The sequence below is a fragment of the Grus americana genome, chromosome 2, assembly GCF_028858705.1.
Source record: "Grus americana isolate bGruAme1 chromosome 2, bGruAme1.mat, whole genome shotgun sequence".
NCBI lineage: Eukaryota > Metazoa > Chordata > Aves > Gruiformes > Gruidae > Grus > Grus americana.
The window spans coordinates 146,391,779-146,412,438 of record NC_072853.1 but is presented as its reverse complement, the minus strand read 5'-3'; the positions used below and the strand labels follow the sequence as shown (position 1 = coordinate 146,412,438).

Genomic DNA, 20,660 nt, shown 5'->3' with positions numbered 1-20,660 from the left:
AAGATTTGTTTCTCTTCTCCCCCACATAAATATATGTCTTGCTGCTAACAATGGAGTGAGGAAAGAAAAGACTCTGGAATTTTAAACAGCTGTCTGCAGTCTATCTAATTAATCACACAGACCAATTATTCACATCTCATGAATAATGCATTAATAAATGTCTGACTGCAAAGGTAAAATTTGTTATTTTCCCAGCAATATAATGCAACAAAGCATTATTCAGCCAGACCAGTCACTTTTCAGAAGTAAGTGTACATCTAAGTTTATAACAGCTCAGCTGAAGGGTGAAAGAATGCCCAACTAAGAGAGGGAAATAAATGACTCAAAGCATAGACACAAACCAGAGAGAGGCAGATGCAGAAAGCTGTGTAAGTTCCAGCAGGAATGTCAGCAATTTCCAGTGGCACTCCTCCCACGTGCACCCAGATTCCTGAATGGGCTGAGGCACCAGTGATGGTGTTATGATAACAGTGGGCAGCCAGGGGCAGTTTTTCTGACTGGCAGCTTGAGTAGATGACAGTGGTTTGGTCCGTGCCTAGAAGCAATGTACTTAGACTGTAACAATATGCTAATGCCATGGGAGGTTCTTGGCATAGTTGCCTGCTTACTTGTCTGTTAAATCTGAGAACTGAGTCTCACTGTCAAGATGTTCAGTGTTTGTCATCTTGCAATCTGCTAGCTTGTATTTGGGAGATCATTCATTATGTGTATTGCTCTATGCCCCTCAACTCTTCGTACACTTGCTTCAACATTTGCTTTTACCTGTCACATCTTCCTTTTAGGAGACAGGTTTTTTCTCTAAATGAATATATGAATAGTTGATGCTAATATTTTTTAATTTGCTTCAAATCCTTTTTCTCAGGTTGCGGAGGCTATTTGCGCACAGGCAGTGGTGTGATAACATCCCCCAACTACCCTCAAGACTATGCTCCTAATCTGAATTGTTCCTGGCATGTAGTGGTAACCTCTGGATTTATCATTGCTGTCCATTTTGAACAGCCTTTCCAGGTTGAGAGTGAGGATACTTCCTGCAACCTTGGAGATTATGTAGAGGTGAGGTTTTTGGCTAGGTCACCAAATCCTCAAAGCTATTAAAGTTACTGAATCCTACAGATTTCAGTGTCAGTAAGGCTGCCCAAGTTGTCAGGGGATGGAAATATCAAAGAGAAATACCACAGAGATTAGTCCATTCTCTCTCTGCATTAATTAATCACTAGGTTATTGTTTTCCCCCATGGCTGGAAGCATTGAGATGGTGTTTGCTCAAAGTTTACATTCCAGGCTGTTTACTTGAGCGATGTTAGCAATTTCTTTTCTTCTAGCTGAAGAATGGGTTAGATAATGCTGCCCCACCTTTGGTGTCCGGAAGAGGGAATGGACGGTTTTGTGGAAGCAGTCCCATCTCTACCATGTACACCACAGACAATCAGCTGTTTGTCCACTTCATTTCTGACAGCAGGAATGAGGGTCAAGGATTCAAACTGAAATATGAGGCTAGGAGTCTAGGTAAGTCTAGGAAATAAACTTAAAATCTGCAATTCTGTAGATATAACTGGGAGTTTGTCCTCTTGAAGGAAGGTCTTGTTGTAAGTCCCAACCCTGGTAAAATCAGATGTCTGCAAAAATGTCCTGTTTCCTTCTTTAGTGCATGACTTCTGATCTGACACTTAAATTTGTCATTTTTAAAGAGAGCCAGCTCCAGGTCATGGAACCTGGAGATATTAAAGTTAGAAAAAAAACAACCCAAAACTTAGGGAAAACACTTTAGCAGGGAAGTAGCTTCTATAGTTAGGAAGAGGTGTTCAAAATTCATACAGGAAAGGAAAAAAAACACCTGGAAACAAGAATGTTATTTTGAACATATAGTACCCAGTGCAAGTGCTAAATGATGTCAGGAATGATTTAGGCTAGCGTGTCTCAAAAGGCGATAACATTTCTCACAAGTTTTACTCTCAGCTGAGAAAATAACCTTCCCTGTCAGACCTAACATTTTTTGAAAGAATGAAAAAAATGGAGACTCAGGTCCCAGGGGTAAATCAAAGACTTGGCATTTGTAGTTATTCCACTGCATTCATGACACATGGCACTTGGGACACCAGGAGGCCTCCTGTTAAACACTGTAACTAAACACAACCAAGGCAACCTGTCAATCTACTAAAATTTTTAAGTGCTTGTTTTCTGCCTACTTTTCCCTGCTGCCACAAAGAATCATTGTTAGCATTACTGTAGAGGATTCATGAAGGGAATGGGTGAAGCTGTACAGTAGTATTTCTACCACTTAAATTTATAAAACTTGACTAAAACCCTATGTTAAACCAGTATTTCTAGAACATATTGGGGGGGTTTCATGGAACGTTTTTGGTCAAAACAAAGGTTTTTATGTAGGGTAAGGGACCTGAACAAATCCTCATGTTTGCTCTGACTGACATTCCTCATTCATTATTGTCTCCAACAGACATTTCAATTTTTGGAAAGCAGAAGTGGGGAGTGATTCACAGAAGGATTGATGGGTCTGACCTGTAGGCTTTCTAGCTCTTGGGAATTGGGGTAGGAGCAAGGCAAGAAATACATTTCTGCTTGGTTTAGAAGCAATCCAAGGAAGAACTAATAGCAGTTTAATCAAGGAAGAACTAATAGCGGTTTAATTTAAGGCCCTGAACAATTGGAAATGAGGAAGGATAGGGAAGCAGGAACATAGGATTCAACTGCATTAAAATGTTTTCCTACAGTAACCAGTAAAATGCATTTGTTTTTGGTGTAACTATATGACACTGAAGGAAACTGCGTTGGAATATCGTGATGACTCATATTTTTGATGCCTCACCCATTTCCTTAACATGTTGTTTTATATTGGCGATCTTTTTTTTTTCCAGCTTGTGGAGGGAATATTTATATCAACGATTTCAACCCCAGTGGATATGCATCTTCTCCCAACTATCCGAGCAATTATCCCCCGCATGCTGACTGCATCTGGACCATAACGGCTCCTAATGGACATGCAGTAGAGCTGCAATTTGAAGACCAGTTTTACATTGAACCTTCACCAAAGTATACATTCACATTATTTTGCCTGCGTTTCTTCAGAGACTCTGTTCTGATTCTTCTTTCCTTGTTACTTTCTCTAATTCCCCCTAGAGTACACTTCCTGATTTACAATCAAAAGTGATTAGGAAATTTTTGAGGGAGATCACTGAAGCTATCAAGCCACTGGTATGCATTCCTAGAACTTTGCAGTGCATGATAGAGATGAATATAACAGAGAGGAAGCATGGTAGAAAGGTGCTTTCTCTAAAATCTGTGCCCTCTAGTCCTTTCATATTCAGATTTTCAGTCATTTTGACTCTCAGGTGTTTTTAAATCCAATGGATTACCATCACAACAATTTGTCTTCCTCCTCCCTTGCCTGTCAGCTGATTTGCGACATGCCTACAAGCTTAAAATAAGGCCTAGTTTCCAGCTGATGTAACTTCACTGATTTGGGGCTGGACCACTATATGACAAAGGTGACCCTCTCCTATGAGACCATGTCCAGAAAAAATGGTGCAGGATGGAGAATCCCAAAGGTGTCTTTTCTCTCTGGCCTCCCAGGACACTGCATCATTCTGAAGGCAAAGCTGCTAGTTAAGATATTTTTGGTCTTTCTAAGGCCACCTAAGTAAGCCTCCAGATTTGAAATTTTATTCCTTTCATCTGTCTTATATCTGTTCCTTAATTCAACAGTCATCAATGAGACTTAATAGGGAATATCTGCTGAATCTGAATACTGCCAAAAATATATGTTAAAGATGGTCACAAGTACTTTATCAGTGCTGTTCATACCCCTCCCCAGGACTTCCTTCTGTCAGATCTGATCTGGTCATAGACTGGGCTTGGGATAAGTCTTTCTCAATGTTTCTAGCACTTGTTTTGATTCAAATATTACATGACTATCATCATTGATTATGAACTTGTTAATTCTGTCCTGGTCACACTGCATGGAAACTGGTCTAATTCACTACAGCTTCATGGCTTTGTGCACCTACTGAAATGATTTCAAACCATTACTGCTATACATTGAACAGAAAATTCTCTCCTCTTCTAGCTGCACTTCCAGTTACCTAGAGCTACGCAACGGCGCTGACTCCACTGCCCCCATCATTGCCAAGCTGTGTGGAAGTTTGATGCCAGGCTCGCAGAGATCCTCAGGAGCTGTCATGTACCTGAGGTTCAGGTCTGACAACAGTGCAACACACGTGGGATTCAATGCTAAATACTCCATTGGTAATGCTTGCATTTATCAATTTCTCTGATTTTAGAGATTTTGGTTTCAAGTTCAAGCTATTGTAATAGGGCTTAAATCATGCCTATGAGGTGGACTGACAGATACGTGCCTCTCAATTAGTGTTAGAACTAAGGCATCAGAATCATCATATGGGTTAACATCAGCATGTTCTGCACCTAGCAAGAGGTGAAAATATGGAAATGGGAATAGAAAAGTCCTCATAGATCTGCAGCAGTGGAAACAAAGACTGGATAACCTCTTGTCAAAGGCAATTATCAAAGGGGCAGTAGAAAAAAAGGTTGATGTGGATAAAGTCATGTAACATGATTTGATTTTCAGCATGCAGAATTAGTGTCACTTTCATGAGGAGGGTCCTGAAGGGGAATGCAAAGATCAACTGAGATTTGGCAGGAGAAGAACAAATTAGGAGCTTCTTTATGTAAATGTAAATCAATCTATAATAACAGTGCTGCTAGACATCAGGGGCAGCACAACAATGGACTTAAAAAGGAATGAACAGTAAGAACCATTATTTGTCAGCTGGGAAAAGAAATACTTCAAAATTATTTCCTCTCAAGCTGCAAAAACAGGATTAGAAAGCACTAGCAAAGTTTTAAAATTAAATAAAAAATAGTCTTTGATCAGATTCAGAAATATGCTACTTTTTTGTTCTGATAATGTTAATATTCAAAGAATAGCAGCTATTATGTTAGTGTCACTCATATAGGAAAATCTAGGACTGTTAATTTCTCAAAGGCAAAGCAGTGGACTATATTGCTTTACACAGAATTTTGCTGTTTGTGTTAGATCTCAAACACTTAAGCCAATATAGTGTGCTACTATATTTCTGAATGTGAAAACTAAAGCAACTTGCAAGAAAACATTGTTAGTATCCGAAGCTACAATTTATATTTATCCACAACAGATTTACAGTATCTATCTCAGCTGTATGCCAGTCATCCTGGAATGAAGCACAAATCACTCAGAAGAGCAGACACTATGAACACAACTGTTATTGCCATGAAAAGATTGTAACTAGCAGACACATAGAATACACTGTAGAATCCATCAAATTCCACCTGGGAATATTATTTGCTGTAAGCCTTAGTATTATGAACTTATGTTTGCAGGTACCACAGAGAAATGAGTTTTCAGAGAGAGAAAACCAAAAATAAATAGCTGTTTCCTGAATTGTGCAGTGATCCCTTACCAAGGAATTGCAAGGAGTGGAATGTGAACAGGAAGGGACTGCAGGAAAAAGAAGAGGAGTCTGAACATAGTTGTAGGCCCAAACCAGCAGTCAACTTTTGCCAGTCATAAAAAATTTTGATTTACATTTAGCATACTAAATTTCTTTATAATTATCTGATACAGGTTTTCAAGATTTTTTGGTAAATATAGACATGGGTAGAGATTAGATATAGACCTTGAAATCTGTGAGTTTATTCAAATAAGTAAGAGAGATGGCAGAGAGGAAGGGATGCTTGCAATGGAAGGGGGTGTGTGGGGAAAAAAAAAATCAACCAAAAAACCTAGGACTGGTTGAATTAGAAGGAGAAAGTGGAAGATTTTTAACTGGCAGGCAATTCCCATTTTATTACCACAGTTAGAGAACAAGTCAGTTGTGCCTCAGCTTTAAGTCTTGTTTAGGAGAAAGGTCATCTCTCTGAGGTCCTTCAGTGAACCAAGCAGTGTTCTTCCTTTTGCAGCTCCCTGTGGCGGGACAGTGATAGGACAAGCTGGCGTCATTGAAAGCATGGGGTATCCTGAGCTTCGTTATCAAGACAACCTGCTGTGTGAATGGTTTCTGCAGGGTCCCAGGGGCCACTATCTTACCATCAGACTAGAAGGCCTAGATATTCAAAATTCCTCCAGCTGCACAAGTGACTTTGTGGAGATTCGAGAATACAATGCTTCTGGTCTGAGAATTATTTCAGTGTTTGTCTTTCCTTCTCTGGTACTACTACGAAACCTCAGCAGAGGTTTCTGAAAGCATTTCCCTTTGGGTACAATGTGAGCCTTTTCATTGTACAGTATTTGTTTCTGTCTGCCTTGCTTGCTGAAGCAAAGACAAAAAAACCCCTTCTATTTCCCAGCAATAACTTGATTTTCCTAGTTTACTCCTGCCTGTCTGTTTAAATTGGAAAGTGATCCTTCAATATAAATATAAATAATATATTGATATAAAATTGTCTTTCTGTATTTGATTTTTGCAGGAAATTTATTGGGCAAGTACTGTGGTAATACTCTCCCTGATGCTGTGGACACCTCTGACAGTTTTGCTTATGTCAAGTTTGTCACTGATGGATCAGTCAATGCCCGGGGATTCAGACTGCGCTTTGATTCCAGTTCTGAAGGTTGGATTTGTAAGGCTGCAAGTTACTTGTAGGGAAACAACATATACCACAGACCATAACTGCACTATTACAGCGTATATTCACTTATTCTTGGAGTGGTGTGTCTTTGCTCTTAAATTTAAACTCTGGGGGAAGTATGAATAGAGTTCTCTGATCACTACTTAGCCAAGCTGAAACTTTGAGAGGCAAGCAGTCTCCTGCTATGGTGGATGTTGCCATCACTGGTAGGTCTCACACAATGAAGCACACTTCCACATCTTTTCTCTCCAGCAATCAGTCCAGGTTGTCCTAACATACCCTCTCCACATCTCTCTTGATGAGGAGGAAGGTAAAGAAATGCTGTGATTTTGTTTTATGTTGTTCTGTCGCTCTGAGGTGAGTTGTATTCTGAAGTCATCCTAAAGCCAGTAGTTTTTAACCGGTAGGTTTTAAGCAGAATTACAGAACTGCTGAGCCATTGAGACTGGAAGGGACCTCTGGAGATGTGGTAGTCCAACCCCGCTGCTCAAGCAGGGTCAGGCAGAGGAAGTTGCCCAGGACTGTGTTCTTTCCTCAGAGCACAATCTGATATTCATAACAAAGATAGGAAAACCACAAAATAACTGTACTGAAAAAGTGTTGCTTAAAATCCCTAAAGGCTTTTTCCCTACCTCTGTTAACCAGCAGAGGAAAAACACATTCCTCATCATTACTCACTCTAAGACCCTGCTCATTCTGTGTAGCTCTGCCCACTCATCTGAAAGGCAGAAAGGTCTCAATCCAGCCACAGTGAGAGGCTTGTATTGCTGGACATCAAATTCTGTGCGTCACTCAGGCTTCTGAAGCCTGGTGTGAGACCTTCAGAGAAAGGATATTGATAATTAGACTAAAAGGAGCTGCTATGGTTAATTGACATTCAACTACATTTATGGCCAAGTGATAAAGACTGGCAGGAACATAGCTGTTTAGACAAACATATGGACAGGACAGGCATATCAAATCAAGCTCTCAGGAGCTCTTTTTCTTGCATTATTAAAGGTTTTTTTGCTATAACTCTATAAGCAATGCTTTACTCTAAGAAGCGTCGCAATATTTGGGTATTTCAGAATGTGGTGGGGATTTTACTGCCCCTGTTGGAACATTTACTTCACCCAACTATCCCAACCTATACCCACATAATCGAGTGTGTGAATGGAGGATCACAGTGGAAGAAGGCCGACGTGTGACTCTAACCTTTAATGATATGAAAACTGAAGAACACTGGAGGTGCTTGTCAGATTACGTGGCTGTGAGTATTGGGCGTGAAGGCAGAAATTGCTCTTCCTAATCCCCTTATGGAGCATTAATGGATGTAATAGAGCTGAAATGTCATTTACAGGTCTACATCTGGTTTTAAGACAAATCATAATTTAATCTGGGGAAAACAGATAAATGAGAGAAAGTTAGCACTGTAGGGCGTCTAAACTAATCTGCTTCTTTTAATTATGGTCCAGGCAGCGGGGAGGACTTGAAGAAATCATTGGAATTGGCTCTTTATCAATTATTGAAAAAAGCTCTGGGGTTTTTGAAAGCTTTCAATGTCTCTTCTCTTCTCTGTAGATACAAAGTGCATCAGTGAGCTCCAGGTCTCTTTTGACTTTGGCGGTTGCTACTGCTGTTGTTACTTATTGTTGTCAATTAAAAAAAAAAATAAAAAGAAAGAGAAAAAGCCAGATTGCAACAAATGGCTACTACGGTGTTAGACCTTGCATATTCTGAAAGAAAGATTGGGAAACCCCAGGAAATTCTACCTCTTTATCACCGCTCCCCCCCATCTCCAAAAAGATAGATTTTGGTTATTTTATCATGGTTATTTTAGATTTTTGATTATTTAGTGCAAAAAAAATCAAACCTGGCACACAGAACTGGACCTGGTCAGATATACAAATGCCTCAAAAATACGATTCCTCTATGAAATTGCAGGAATGTGAGATCTAGTTTTGTTTCCCATTTGTTTGGATTAGCAGTGCAAGCACTGGAATTAGCTTTAGTATGATCAAAAGCTAGCCCATGCATGAGTGTGAGGGGATGAAGTAGCTCTCCCTTGTGATTTGTAGATGATCTTCTCCTTGTTTTTCTTCACAGATGCTTTAGACAGACCACAGGGAGCTGGCTTTTTATTGATTAATGAAGTAATGATCTCTTAAAGGAAGATCTGTCCTGCCAGCTTTTGTGCCTTCAGCACTCTAACATATTCCAAATCTTAGTGGGAAAAATTGTTTCTGCCTCGCTTGCACTGCTGAGATAGTAATAGAAAGAAGGAAATTAACTCCTAGGGTAAAGGCTGTATGAAAGAAACTGAGCAAAATACATCTGAATCGACAAGAAGTGAAATGTTTGAATTAATCAAAAATGCCCACCAGCACCGAATATTTTGGAGGAGATTTTAATAAAGCTGATGTTGGTTTTAACAAGAATACAAAGAGAATAATTTGATATGTAATTAATATCATCAGTAGCTGGCATTATTAAGTGACTGAAGATATAAATATTGAGCTCAAATACAGTATTTTTCCAAATAAAACTGTTTTAATTTCTGGTTGAGAGAGGGAATGTGTTTGTGTTTTGCCAAAATAAGCAAGGTATTTTTGATGTTTTACTTCAGACCCTCATCCACTCAAGGCAATGGAAGTTTGTTCCAAGGTTTTGAGTAGATTTGGGAACTAACCTGCTGTGAGGGACATCAGTGAACCTTGTACTGAAGATGTGAAGCGCTGTTAAATCATAGAGGAGATGCTCCTAAGACTGTATTTTGCTCTCATGAGAGTTTATTTTGACACAACAGGTTTACAATGGCCTCAGAGAGAACTCTCCCCGGCTGGCCAAGCTGTGTGGTGACGTAAATCCAGGCACTGAAGTGAAATCCTCTGGAAACACAATGAAAGTCGTTTTGGTGACAGATATGTCCCATGCAGCCAGAGGCTTCAGTGTCTCATACGCATCTAGTGAAGATGCAGGTAGTGTATGTTTTTTAATTAAGTGATTGATCTTCAATGAGTCATTTCATAGCTAAAGTACTGGCACATGTAAAAAAAAATGGCCTAAATAGATGACAAATCTCTGATAACTTTTTTTCTCTCTTACATCTCTGGATGGGAGTAGATATATATCTTTAATTAATTGAAAGGACTTGAACAAATGGGGAATCTCTGGGAGTTACAGACTTCTTGTGCCTGTTATGTTAAACTTCAAATGGAAAGAACAACCTCTATTATGGATCACAGTCCTTACTCTCACTACTGATTTATTGTTTTGTACTTAGTCTTGAGTAAGAGATGGTCTGAAGTGGCCTTATTCCATGAAAAAGATTCAAAAAGCATAGTGCCATAGACAAATTGAATAATTCAAGTGCTTCCTTATTACTCAGGGGGTTAATTAATTTATTGTAGCTTGTGAAAGAGTGCAGCTAACCTACTTTTGCAAGCACAGCCTCCAGAGAGGAGGCAGCTGGCAGAGCCTTACTACTACAGCCTTGGGTCTTCCGAACTTGATTTTCCAAGTCCCCCCAATGCATCCTACTGTAGCATGAGTGTACTGCTCTTGAGGGTATGTTCCAGAAAAATCTTCTCTTGAGTCTAGAATTAGGTAATGGGTAGGGCTGAGCATTACTGAACTGGAGCTGCAGTGCGATTTTGTCAAAATGTTAAATAATGCTTGTTGTATTGATGGTGCTGCTGAAATATTTTATTTGATACCGTGAATAGTTGTTGTTTCTTTGCTTTACACATGTGTTTTTAAAAACTTGTCAATAAATTTTTGGACACTAGGCAAGAATTCTCTTGTACACAGCAGTAAATTATAAAAAAAGGAAAAAGATGGAAAAAGTTTTGATCTAATCAGTACATATGCTTGCTGACATGCACATACCAGAATAAACAGGGACAAGATTTCTCTTCATACAAGAATTATTACTATTTTTAAATAAAATATATTTTGTTTCTGCAGTTTGTGGTGGAACCCTGATGGGATATGCAGGTGGCAATTTCTCTTCTCCTGGTTATGATGGTGTCAAAAATTACACAAGTAACTTGAACTGTGAATGGACCATTGAAAACCCCTCCCACTATAATTCATCCATATATATCTCTTTTGAGGATTTCCACTTGGAACATCACCAGGACTGCCAGCATGACTACCTGGAGTTACGAATAGGTTTGTACATTCAGTGAGAGAATGGATTAAGCCTATCAAGATTCTGGTTGTGCAACTGTGTTTGTGCCAAATCTTGTTCAGATATATTTGCAGCAAGCAATTGTTGTAGGGTTTGTACATTTGAGAGGATATTCACATGCATGCCTTCCATGTTGCCTCCCAGACCAGGAGTGGGATTTACTGCCAGAGCAATGGATGTATGGATTTGATCACCCTTTCTTTCAGGGGAGAAAATGGAAAACTGGACAGGTATCTTTGGGGGATGAATTGTTTTGGTGGTTGCAAACATACCTGACTCTCTTTACAAGGTACAATATGAATTTCATTTCATCTCCCTTGAAAGATGGCAGTCAGAGGAAGTTGGAGTCATCAAAACAATTTATTCGGTCCGTAGCCATTCCCTCTCTGCTCCTAAAATATCTCCAGGGACAGCAGGAGTGGAGTAAAGAATGCTTTAATTATTCATAGGCTCAGGGCTGCATACTCACTTCATACCCCACTTTTGTACTCTCTAAGATGATTCTCCAAAACCAAATCCATAATTCCTGTGAGACTGCATCACAAAATACAGGCTAAACCATTTAAAAGGAAAACAATCACAGGATTAATGCACCAGTAATATCTCTGCATATTTGAGTATCTTTATCTCTCTGCAAGAAGAAGCAACAGGAAATGTCATAGGAAAGTCACTCAGCTAATGCCAAGTGTAGTATGAAAGCTCCAGCTGTCTTCTTCACTGAGAGGCTGTATCTGTGAGTCCCAGAGAGAGCAGGTTCTAATTTACCAGGAAATAATTTCTGAAAGGGGGGGGGAGAGGGGAGGAGGGGGAGACGGGGAACCAAGTTGAGAGCAGGATTCTGTTACATCTTATTTGCATTCATTTGAACGAGAGCTTTTGGTTGTATACCAGCAGTTTGTCCTTTGTAGAGCCAAAGCATGCATAGCTGCATAGCCTAACAATTCTCTCCCACGTATGCAATGGAACTGGGAAATAATCATCAGTTCCCACTACTCTCACGTGATTGTGAACCTCAGACCTCCAGGCAATACAATCAAAGGAAAGAGGAAAAAATGCAGTCTTATTTTGCTCTACACAGTTTTGTCATCTAAATAGTAACATTCATTTTGACCATATTAATTAATCTTCATGTCAAAGGCAGAATGCCCTAATTCAGGTGTGTATGCTGACAAGTAACATTTAATGAGCACTGAGATGTAAATAGCTCAGAACATCACTGAACTCAGGCAGGTGCTGTTTAAGACTCTCAACAGAGCAGATGTGAATTTGGGGGAAGGTCCAATTCAACAGTAAGTTACCCGAGAGACCCCAAACGAAGCTGAAATGTGTAAAATTCTTTTGAGTTACCTGTACAACACACTTAATGGTACTGAATGGGGGGAAAAAAAAAAGCGCAGAATTGACAGTGTATTCACTGAGAAATATTTCATCTAAATAAATACAATAAATATTTAAAATTTCTTAGGGTAAGGGTTTATATCAAGTTATTAAGTTATCAGGCACGTGCATGTAGTCTGTACATGGTAATACAGCTGAGCATATTTCTACAGTGAAATATACTCCTAACTTTTGGCTTTTATGGAAGAGCCTTGATTTTGACTTTTCAGACCTTTCCTTTCAGTTTCAACCAAATCTTATAGCACAATCTTTCTGTTTACCTTTTCTGTTTATCAACGGTCTAGATCTCTGGCCAACTGGCCATTCATGAAAGCAGTGATTGGTGTCACTTTTCACACTGTAGAGATTGAGTAACCTGGGTCACATCTGTCACATAGTCAATCACCTTGTAAGAAGTGCAAAAAAGAAAAAGTACACTTCACATTTTAATGCTCAAAGTAGTTATTTTTTCCCAAATTGTAGTTTATCATGATTGTCTTCTGCTTGTACAGCTCAGTATCATTTTTAGTGCATGTTAACAAGACAGGTTTTAGCATTTGTCTGTGTAAATTACATGAATAGAATTTTACTATATGTCATCTTTTATCCCTGTGCTTCAAGACATTTGAAATGATGGCTGTGTCACTGTATATGATGGAAAGATGAAATTACTCAGCCACGTTACTTGGAATAACTGTGAAAGGGCTTTGAAGAGCGCCCAAAGTTTCTCCCTCCTGCTCTACTGCCTTCTTCACAAGAAGAGCCTGCCACTCTGCATGGAGCTAGGAGTTGCTGTTGAATGGAAACTTTTAAGACCAGCAGCTTGCTGCTATTAGAGAAGCAAACTTAGGAATGATATTGCCTGAATGTTGTGAGGAACACTTACACTTACTTTCCTTCTCCTGAGAATATATCAGTAATAAACAGAAACTGATACTTTGACCAGTGTGATGGATAAGAGCTTACACCAACATGAGCAAACATTCAGTTTCACAGCAGTGCAGCTGCCTGCATTGTGCTTTCCTTTTAGGTTTCAATGATTTGAACAAATGCTGGCATTTTTTTGCCATACAGAGAACAGTATGTTGGGCTCCCTAGGAAAGAGATGCCCACTATTAATAAAGCAGTGACAGCTTGTTCATGGATGAAGCACATCCCTATATGGTAGAAAACTCAAAATCCCTGTTGATTTTAATGAGGATGTCACAAACACATAGGCTCCATAGGCTTCCATGCGATCAGGTCCTTGGGCCACCTCTTCTCACTGTTTGCCGTTTTGGGGCACCTTCTGTGTTTTCAGGTCTAATGGGTCATACAAAATGAAAGTGTGCAGGATGGCCGGAAGGGGAGAGAAGGAGCCCAAGATATTAAATGGATTGTTAATACAGCTTTGGAGGGAACTTCCTCATTATCAAGATTTAGATCCCTGCAATGAACTGCAGCACTTCACCTATACCCATAATCAGTTATTAATTGCAATATGTACTTTTCTCTGTTTTCTAGTCAAAACAAAATGACATGCATGTTTGCCCTATGTCTTCCTTTACATTATTATAGCTCTTTTAGGATTCAAAAAGTGTATTTTTTTCTTTCTTTACTCAGGGGATGCTGATGGAGAGCTAATAGCCAGACTTTGTGGTCAGGCTGCACCATCTGTGCCACTAGTCATAGCTGCCCCCCAGATCTGGGTACACTTTGTAAGTGATGAAAATACAGAAGATAAAGGATTCTTGGCCCATTACACATTTGAAGGTAAATGCCTTGGTAGAATGTTGCCCTTGCTGACTGAGGCACTTTTGAGGAATGTTGTCATTCATTTGATGATACTGGGAATACACACTATGAGATCAGCTCTCAAAGAGATCCTCAAAAGTTACACGGTGCCTGGCAATATTTATGTCCACCTAAAGGAAACATATGCTAGCAATTGAACTTTCAGATTTATTTTCTGCCCCATTCCCTGAACCACATTTGAGTTTTTGCAATGCAGTGCAACACTCAGAACAGCTGGTTGCTCTTGGGAATAGGGATGTAACGGGTAACACCAGCCAAGTTTGACTTACTTCAAACAGGCCTCCGGAGTGCTAGCATGGCTGAAATGCATTCTGATGCTTGAACCTTTGCACTCTTTTTGAAATCCACTTAAAGCCGTATCAGTGCAAATAATTACACCACTTTGCCAGCACAACTATTCTTCCTATCACAGCTGAATTTAGCCTTGGTGCTTATCTAGACACATCAGCAAGTTTTTGACTTGATTGTGTTGTTCCAAGAATGGCACTGGTTTGCTTAGGAGTCTGAGATAAATAAATGGAAGATAAGGTAGAAGTGTCAGCTGGCAAAGGTTTTGCAGAGCTATATTAAGTATCAGAATAAATGCAAAGTTTCAAGGTCATTGCATCTATTTACTCACTATTCAATGACAAAGTTCCTAAAATGTGGATTTTCCTGGATAAATTGTTCATCATTACCTATATCAGTCCAACTTAAATATGTTTTAGTACTATTACAAGCTGAATAATCTTCCAATCATTTGCTTATAGTGTTCAGTTCCTAAAATGTATTGAAACATTACGTTTTTTCTTCAGCCTGTGGTGGTATACAGTCAGGTGAAAGGGGAGTTGTCTCAAGTCCTAACTACCCAGAGCCTTACAGCAACCTGAATCGCTGCTCCTGGTTGTTGGAAGCCGCTGAAGGTGAAACCATCACTGTGAGTAACACAATGCCATGATTGTGTCTGCAGCTGGCAGTGCGAGAAGCACACTCTGAATCTTGAGGAACAGGTTTGAGACAATTTGGAAAAGCAGAAATGTGGAGGAATGAAATATCTCCCAATTGTCCTTACCTAAGGAGGAGGGGGACCGAAGATAACACAACCAAACTAGATTGTGCTTTTTGAAAAGAAGAAGGATCCTAGTCTAACTTGACCTCAAAACATAGCACCAACTTTTCTTTTAAACAATGACCCTCTATGTTTAGGAAACTAGAATAACTCATGTTATTAGATGTGCATGGATATTCTCATTATCATAAGAATAAACATGAGGCTGAAGTTTTTTCATCTCTGCAGAAAAGTTACAAGCCACTAGAAAGTTACTTTTGTGTCTTAATAGTTAGTCTGGAAGATAATATGGTTGCTGGTACAAATTACATCAATGAGATACTACCCTTATTTCCCAATAACTATTAATGGGCTGCCTGAGGTGCTACTTTCTTGATCCAAACTGCTGGGAGACCAATTTAAGCACCTCTATGACAAAGCAGTGCTAAACTTCACACTGAATTATTTGACTGATTCTTTGGAGAACAGGTCCAATCAATGACATTTGAGGTCCAGGTCACAAAAATATTCGAAGAGCAATTTTGCAAAAACACATTGCAGATTTTCATATGTAATGTCTCTTCCTAATTTCCCTAACATGTTTTCCTTATTTACAACTACAAAGGTATTTTTTAGAAATGCAAACCCATAGTCTTAATTATTCTGCTGCATGATATTCTGACCACTGCATAGGTACTTATTTCAGGGAATGCAGGATTATTTTAGTAGAACACAAAATTTCTATTTAATCCGCAAATTTGTTTAAAGCAGAACTAATCTTAATCAGATGGAAGTAAATTGCTATTTTAAAAGGACTGAGTAGCAGCCCCCTCAATGAAGGCAGACTAACCTTTTCCAGTAAAAGCTGCCAGTTTCAGTTGCTGGTAAAGTTCCAAACTTAAACCATTTGAGCTAAATTTGTATTGCCTCAAGCAGAGTTCTTTTGGAAATGAATACACACAAAAGTTATAGGAAGAAGTACTATGTATTTGCTAAACTTTTCTACAAATATCCCAATCCTGGAACTGGCAAAAAAGACCCCATATTGGAAGACAGCCAAGCACTCATTAGTGTACATCAATATTTCAACATCAACAAACCCAGGAGTCTACTGGATCAGCAATCTAAATCTTTGAACTGGAAATCCCACCCGTGTGTATATCCCTCCAAGGACAAATGGCGTCAGTGTGGGAGGGAGACAGGGTCAGAAGCTGCCTGCCCAGCCCAGTCTATTTATGTGATGCATCCAGGCCCACAGGAACCAACCATGCAACTGTTTTTCTCAGATTTAATGGAAACTAACATTATTTTTAGCAACTGTTAAGCATTCTGATTCAAAATAATAGGAAGAAAAAAAATCCAAGGCTTTCTGCTTATATAGCTACTTATATTTGAATGTGCAACTTCAGATTTCTTAACCAGAAGCCTTAAGAGCAGAAAAGTGGTTCAACACCTGTACATTTTCAAGACCATTTTGAAGCATATATATAAGGTTCAAACATATGGTTAAATCCCAATAATGCCAGTTTTGAACCTGTGTGTTCCTCTTCCGTTTCTGTCTTCATGCTGAGAAGCTGCTGTTACCTATAGTGACAAGACTCCAAGCAATACTTGCAGCAAAGCATCAAGGTGAAGTGAGGGTTGGATTTGGATTTCTGAGCATACCCAGAAATCATTGTGCTAGGATGGCTACAGGATCTGGATGGAATTGCTCTAACCCCTCCACTGGTGTGACTGGTGTTAGCTCATGAATGTCACTATTGTTTGTTGCAGCTTACTTTTACAGCCTTCCACGTTGAAAATCATTCGCTTTGTAAGTGGGACTCTCTTACTATCCTGAATGGCGGCTCTCCTGGGTCTCCTGTCATAGGAAAGTATTGTGGAAACACATCCCCTGGGACTATTCAGTCTGGTTCCAGCAAGCTAGTCATCATCTTTAACTCTGATCACTCAATTCAAGGAGGTGGCTTTTATGCAACATGGACAGCAGAATCTCTAGGTAAGAGAAGAAATACTGGTTTTGTCAGGTTTAACACAGCAGTGCATCATGCCTATATAGCACTTTCCAACCACAAAATGACATAGGATTCCTCCTCTTTAAATAAGTTTGCATTAAAGAACAAAAGAAATACATGCCAACATCTTCAGCATTCCTGAGAGAAGCCAGCATGAAAAAAGTCAAGTATTAAACCAGTGTTGTCTGATCTTACACAATGAAATAAAATTTGGACTGATTTTGTACTTTTTAAGCCTCCCACTGGCAGTTTCTTGATGTCTGTAAATTGATAGCATGCTCATTATCCTCCCAGCAGCGGTATCTATGGTCAGTGACTATGAGACATTTTATTTCTTGAATAGCAATTGTTTCACAGTTTGATTTGGTTTAAAGACTTAAAACCAAAAAGAGGTTGGTTTCAAAATGGAGAGGCAGACAGAACTTCTCAAAGAGCACATGTGACAACAGCCTAAACCTCTTCTACTTTAGCAGAGATGTTGGTACACTTTTGAAGATGGTGCACATGCAGGATTGAATTGGTGCATTTTAAAAAGCTACCTTCCCTCTGTTGAAAAAGGTAGCTCACCATCTGCACACTTTCCTTCAGGAGATGATCAAAGGCAAGTGTAGAGGTGCTGGCTGGTGGCAGGGCAGAATTCATTGTGCCTTCCTACCTCAGTGCAGAGTTGGAAATGTGTTCCCTAGTGTCACCTCTGGCTGTAAACCTTCTGGCTGATGCTGATCAGCTTTCCATCAGTTAGTGATCTAGTGATCATCAGTTAGCTCACACAGTCAGTTGATGGAGTGTCTTCTTAAACATATCAATAGTCTGTGCTTGCGTGAATACACACTGTCACTTCATCAAGTTTTTGACATTTTCCCTGTTGTCACTGGAATTTCGTGTGCAAGGAAGGCCACTCCTCAGTGATGTAGCAGACATTGGCATACACATGCAATGTCCATAGTCGATATTCTCTCTGTGAAAGGAAATTTCTTTTTTTTTATATACCTGGTGTCCTTTCTCAGCTTTCTTCTCATTTGTCCACTGAGAACCTCTGGGTTTAGATTCTGTACGTGTGAGCAAAACTTGGCCTTATATCCTTCTAAACACAAGAACCATTATCTAACATAGAAGAATGAAAAATAAACCCTTCATTTTAAAGCTAATATATATTTTCTAATTAAGAAAAAAAAAAGTAGACTGTTATAAAGGTTTTTTTTGCTCTTTATTCGTCCTTTTACTACATTGTCACTGAAATAATAATGGGTTGCTAGTACTGTATGCACAGCCCTAGTAAATCATTCTTGGCATGGTATTTGCAAGTATGTTTCAAATTAAATAAACTTATTATGTTTAAGAACATGAGCTGCCACAGAGCCATAGCCAGCCATTCCCCCTTATAAATGAATCTGTTAACAATTTTTAAAGGCATGTTTTTCAGCCCTCTCCATAATCTCACCAAGATACACAGAGCTTCCTGGGCTGGAGGAGTCACCATTTTGCCCTGGGTAAACGGATGTAGCTTGAGTAGATTCACATGTGGAACTGCAATATTAACATGTTGCAGAGTGAGAAAAACAAGGATTCAGCAGTAGATTTATTTTTTTTTTCCCCAGGGTTCTTCTCTGAATGGCTGTCAGTCATGATGTGCATGCTGCGAGGTGTGGGAAGGAACCTGCACGGTCTCAGGAGAAGCTCCTCATTAATGTATTTCTGACCCTTACTCTCTATGTGAGCAATAGTCCTAATTGTCAGCAGCATATAGATGGGCCAGAGCAAAACCCGTATGAATTGGCAAGGAGAAGGAGCTTGTGAAGAAGAGAAAGTAAAGTACAAAGACAGACCTTCTCTAGAGTGTAACTATCTCCCTGCTGCAGGGGTGAGAGAAGGAAAATTAAGCAAAAGAGAAGGGAAAATGAAATTTGAATGGGTGCCATGGCTTTTTTCTCTCACTCTTGCAGCCACAGAAGCAAGCAGCAAATCAAAGCTGACACCAACAGGAAATATTTGAACATTTCTCACACCTCTTGCTATTTTTTCCAGGATGTGGTGGAATCATTCATTCAGATAACGGTATGATTAAGTCTCCTCATTGGCCTCAAAACTTTCCTGTGAACACCAGATGCACATGGACCATCATTACGCATGAAAGCAAACACTTGGAGATGAACTTCCACAGTAACTTCCAGATCCCAGATAGCAATGGAAGTTGCCAGAGCAGTTATGTGAAGGTAAAATAATTGTTGGCATTAGATAGCAGAACAGTGTTTTAAGAAGTCATGATTGCAGAATCCTGTTTTGCAATCATGTCATGATTAGCATTGTCGAGGCACAAAATTCAGGAAATATAAACTGAAGTCCCTGTACCAATACAGTCAATTTTCTGTATGCCTTGAGAACTGGCTTGTACATATTTTTAATTTTTATCTGTTCTTGAGGCTCCACCTCCAGCAGGTTCTCATCACCCTACATGCTGCCCCCAAAATGAAATATATGAAAACAGTACATATGACTTCAGAACAAGGAAATAATGAGAAAATATAGTGTAATGAAAAGACTATTTCAATTACTCCAGTGAGTAAAAAACAGGAATGTGACACTATAATTCTACAAAACTTCTTTATACATGTATAAACTGTCCAAGTTGCAGTAATCCTTCTTTTTTTCATCTCAAAAAACAAAGATAGCATTCTTATCTTTCATAGGTTGTCAAGAGTCACTTGTTTTCAAAGCAATAGAATGGAGTGGACATGCTTTGAATTTTTCACAGTGTCATTTTTTTCTCAGGCATTTGGCATATGTTCAGTGATTTTGTGCTCATTTTCTCCACAGCAGTACAACTCCCACTTGAAATAAAGGGCAAACATAATTTGACAACATGTAGAAAGACTTGAGCAGCTGTACATCTGATCCATACCTACTGACTTACAAACCACAGTTGCATTCATTTCTTAAGGCTGTGGAAAAAATTACTATTAGATTTGTCTTTTCATAGCCTACTCCACTGATGAATTGATGTCATATGTTACAATAAATTTCACTAATATGAAAGTCTCAATATCACCCAGCAAAGGTGCTTTAATTTCAAATTTCTAAACTGTCCTGAATGACATAGTCAAAACTATGTCAACTGGAGATTTTTTCCATAGAGAAAAATCTGAACTTTTTGGTGATGTCCACCTCTGTTTCTGAATGTCCCATTTGAGATGTATGAAGGTGTCTGGATATGAAAAAGTGCAGAACAGGTGTAAGTTTCTTCCATTCATTCCAAGCTGAGCAGCCAAAAAAGAGGAATCCAAAATCAATAGTGACTTTGCAAAATCTTGGCCATGCCATGGACTGTCTATATTAATCCTTTGAGCATCCATTGCCTCAAACACCTAGCCAGATGAATGAGGTTATTCATATGCTTGCTCTTACAGACTAACCCTTGGCTAAGCCTTTCTAGGATGGTAGCTTAGAGCAATCACAATTTCATGTGGTTGTTCTAGTTCCACTAGACCTCTTTCAAACACATTATTTGAAAAAAACAAGTATTATTTGTTTTTAATATATTTTTGATATAAAGTACAAGTAAAAAAACCTGTTCAAACACATTGATGAAAAATACATTCATTATTAGAATAAATATTTTTTTCTTAAGGAAACATTTTAAATCC

The 20,660-nt window shown here is 39.1% G+C and overlaps 1 protein-coding gene across 3 annotated transcripts in view; it reads left to right on the top strand.

Annotated features, from left to right (window-relative positions):
* The window catches only part of CUBN (cubilin), a 145,756-nt gene that overhangs the window by 94,835 nt on the left and 30,261 nt on the right, over positions 1 to 20,660 (top strand). For all 3 annotated transcript variants that reach the window (XM_054817922.1, XM_054817923.1, XM_054817924.1), the window contains exons 42-54: positions 863 to 1,053; positions 1,322 to 1,505; positions 2,873 to 3,047; positions 4,081 to 4,259; positions 5,970 to 6,179; positions 6,477 to 6,617; positions 7,703 to 7,884; positions 9,421 to 9,592; positions 10,581 to 10,787; positions 13,786 to 13,935; positions 14,772 to 14,893; positions 16,778 to 17,003; positions 19,045 to 19,232. In XM_054817922.1, coding sequence (XP_054673897.1) covers positions 863 to 1,053; positions 1,322 to 1,505; positions 2,873 to 3,047; positions 4,081 to 4,259; positions 5,970 to 6,179; positions 6,477 to 6,617; positions 7,703 to 7,884; positions 9,421 to 9,592; positions 10,581 to 10,787; positions 13,786 to 13,935; positions 14,772 to 14,893; positions 16,778 to 17,003; positions 19,045 to 19,232 — 2,327 coding nt within the window. The remainder of the gene's footprint in view (positions 1 to 862; positions 1,054 to 1,321; positions 1,506 to 2,872; positions 3,048 to 4,080; positions 4,260 to 5,969; positions 6,180 to 6,476; positions 6,618 to 7,702; positions 7,885 to 9,420; positions 9,593 to 10,580; positions 10,788 to 13,785; positions 13,936 to 14,771; positions 14,894 to 16,777; positions 17,004 to 19,044; positions 19,233 to 20,660) is intronic.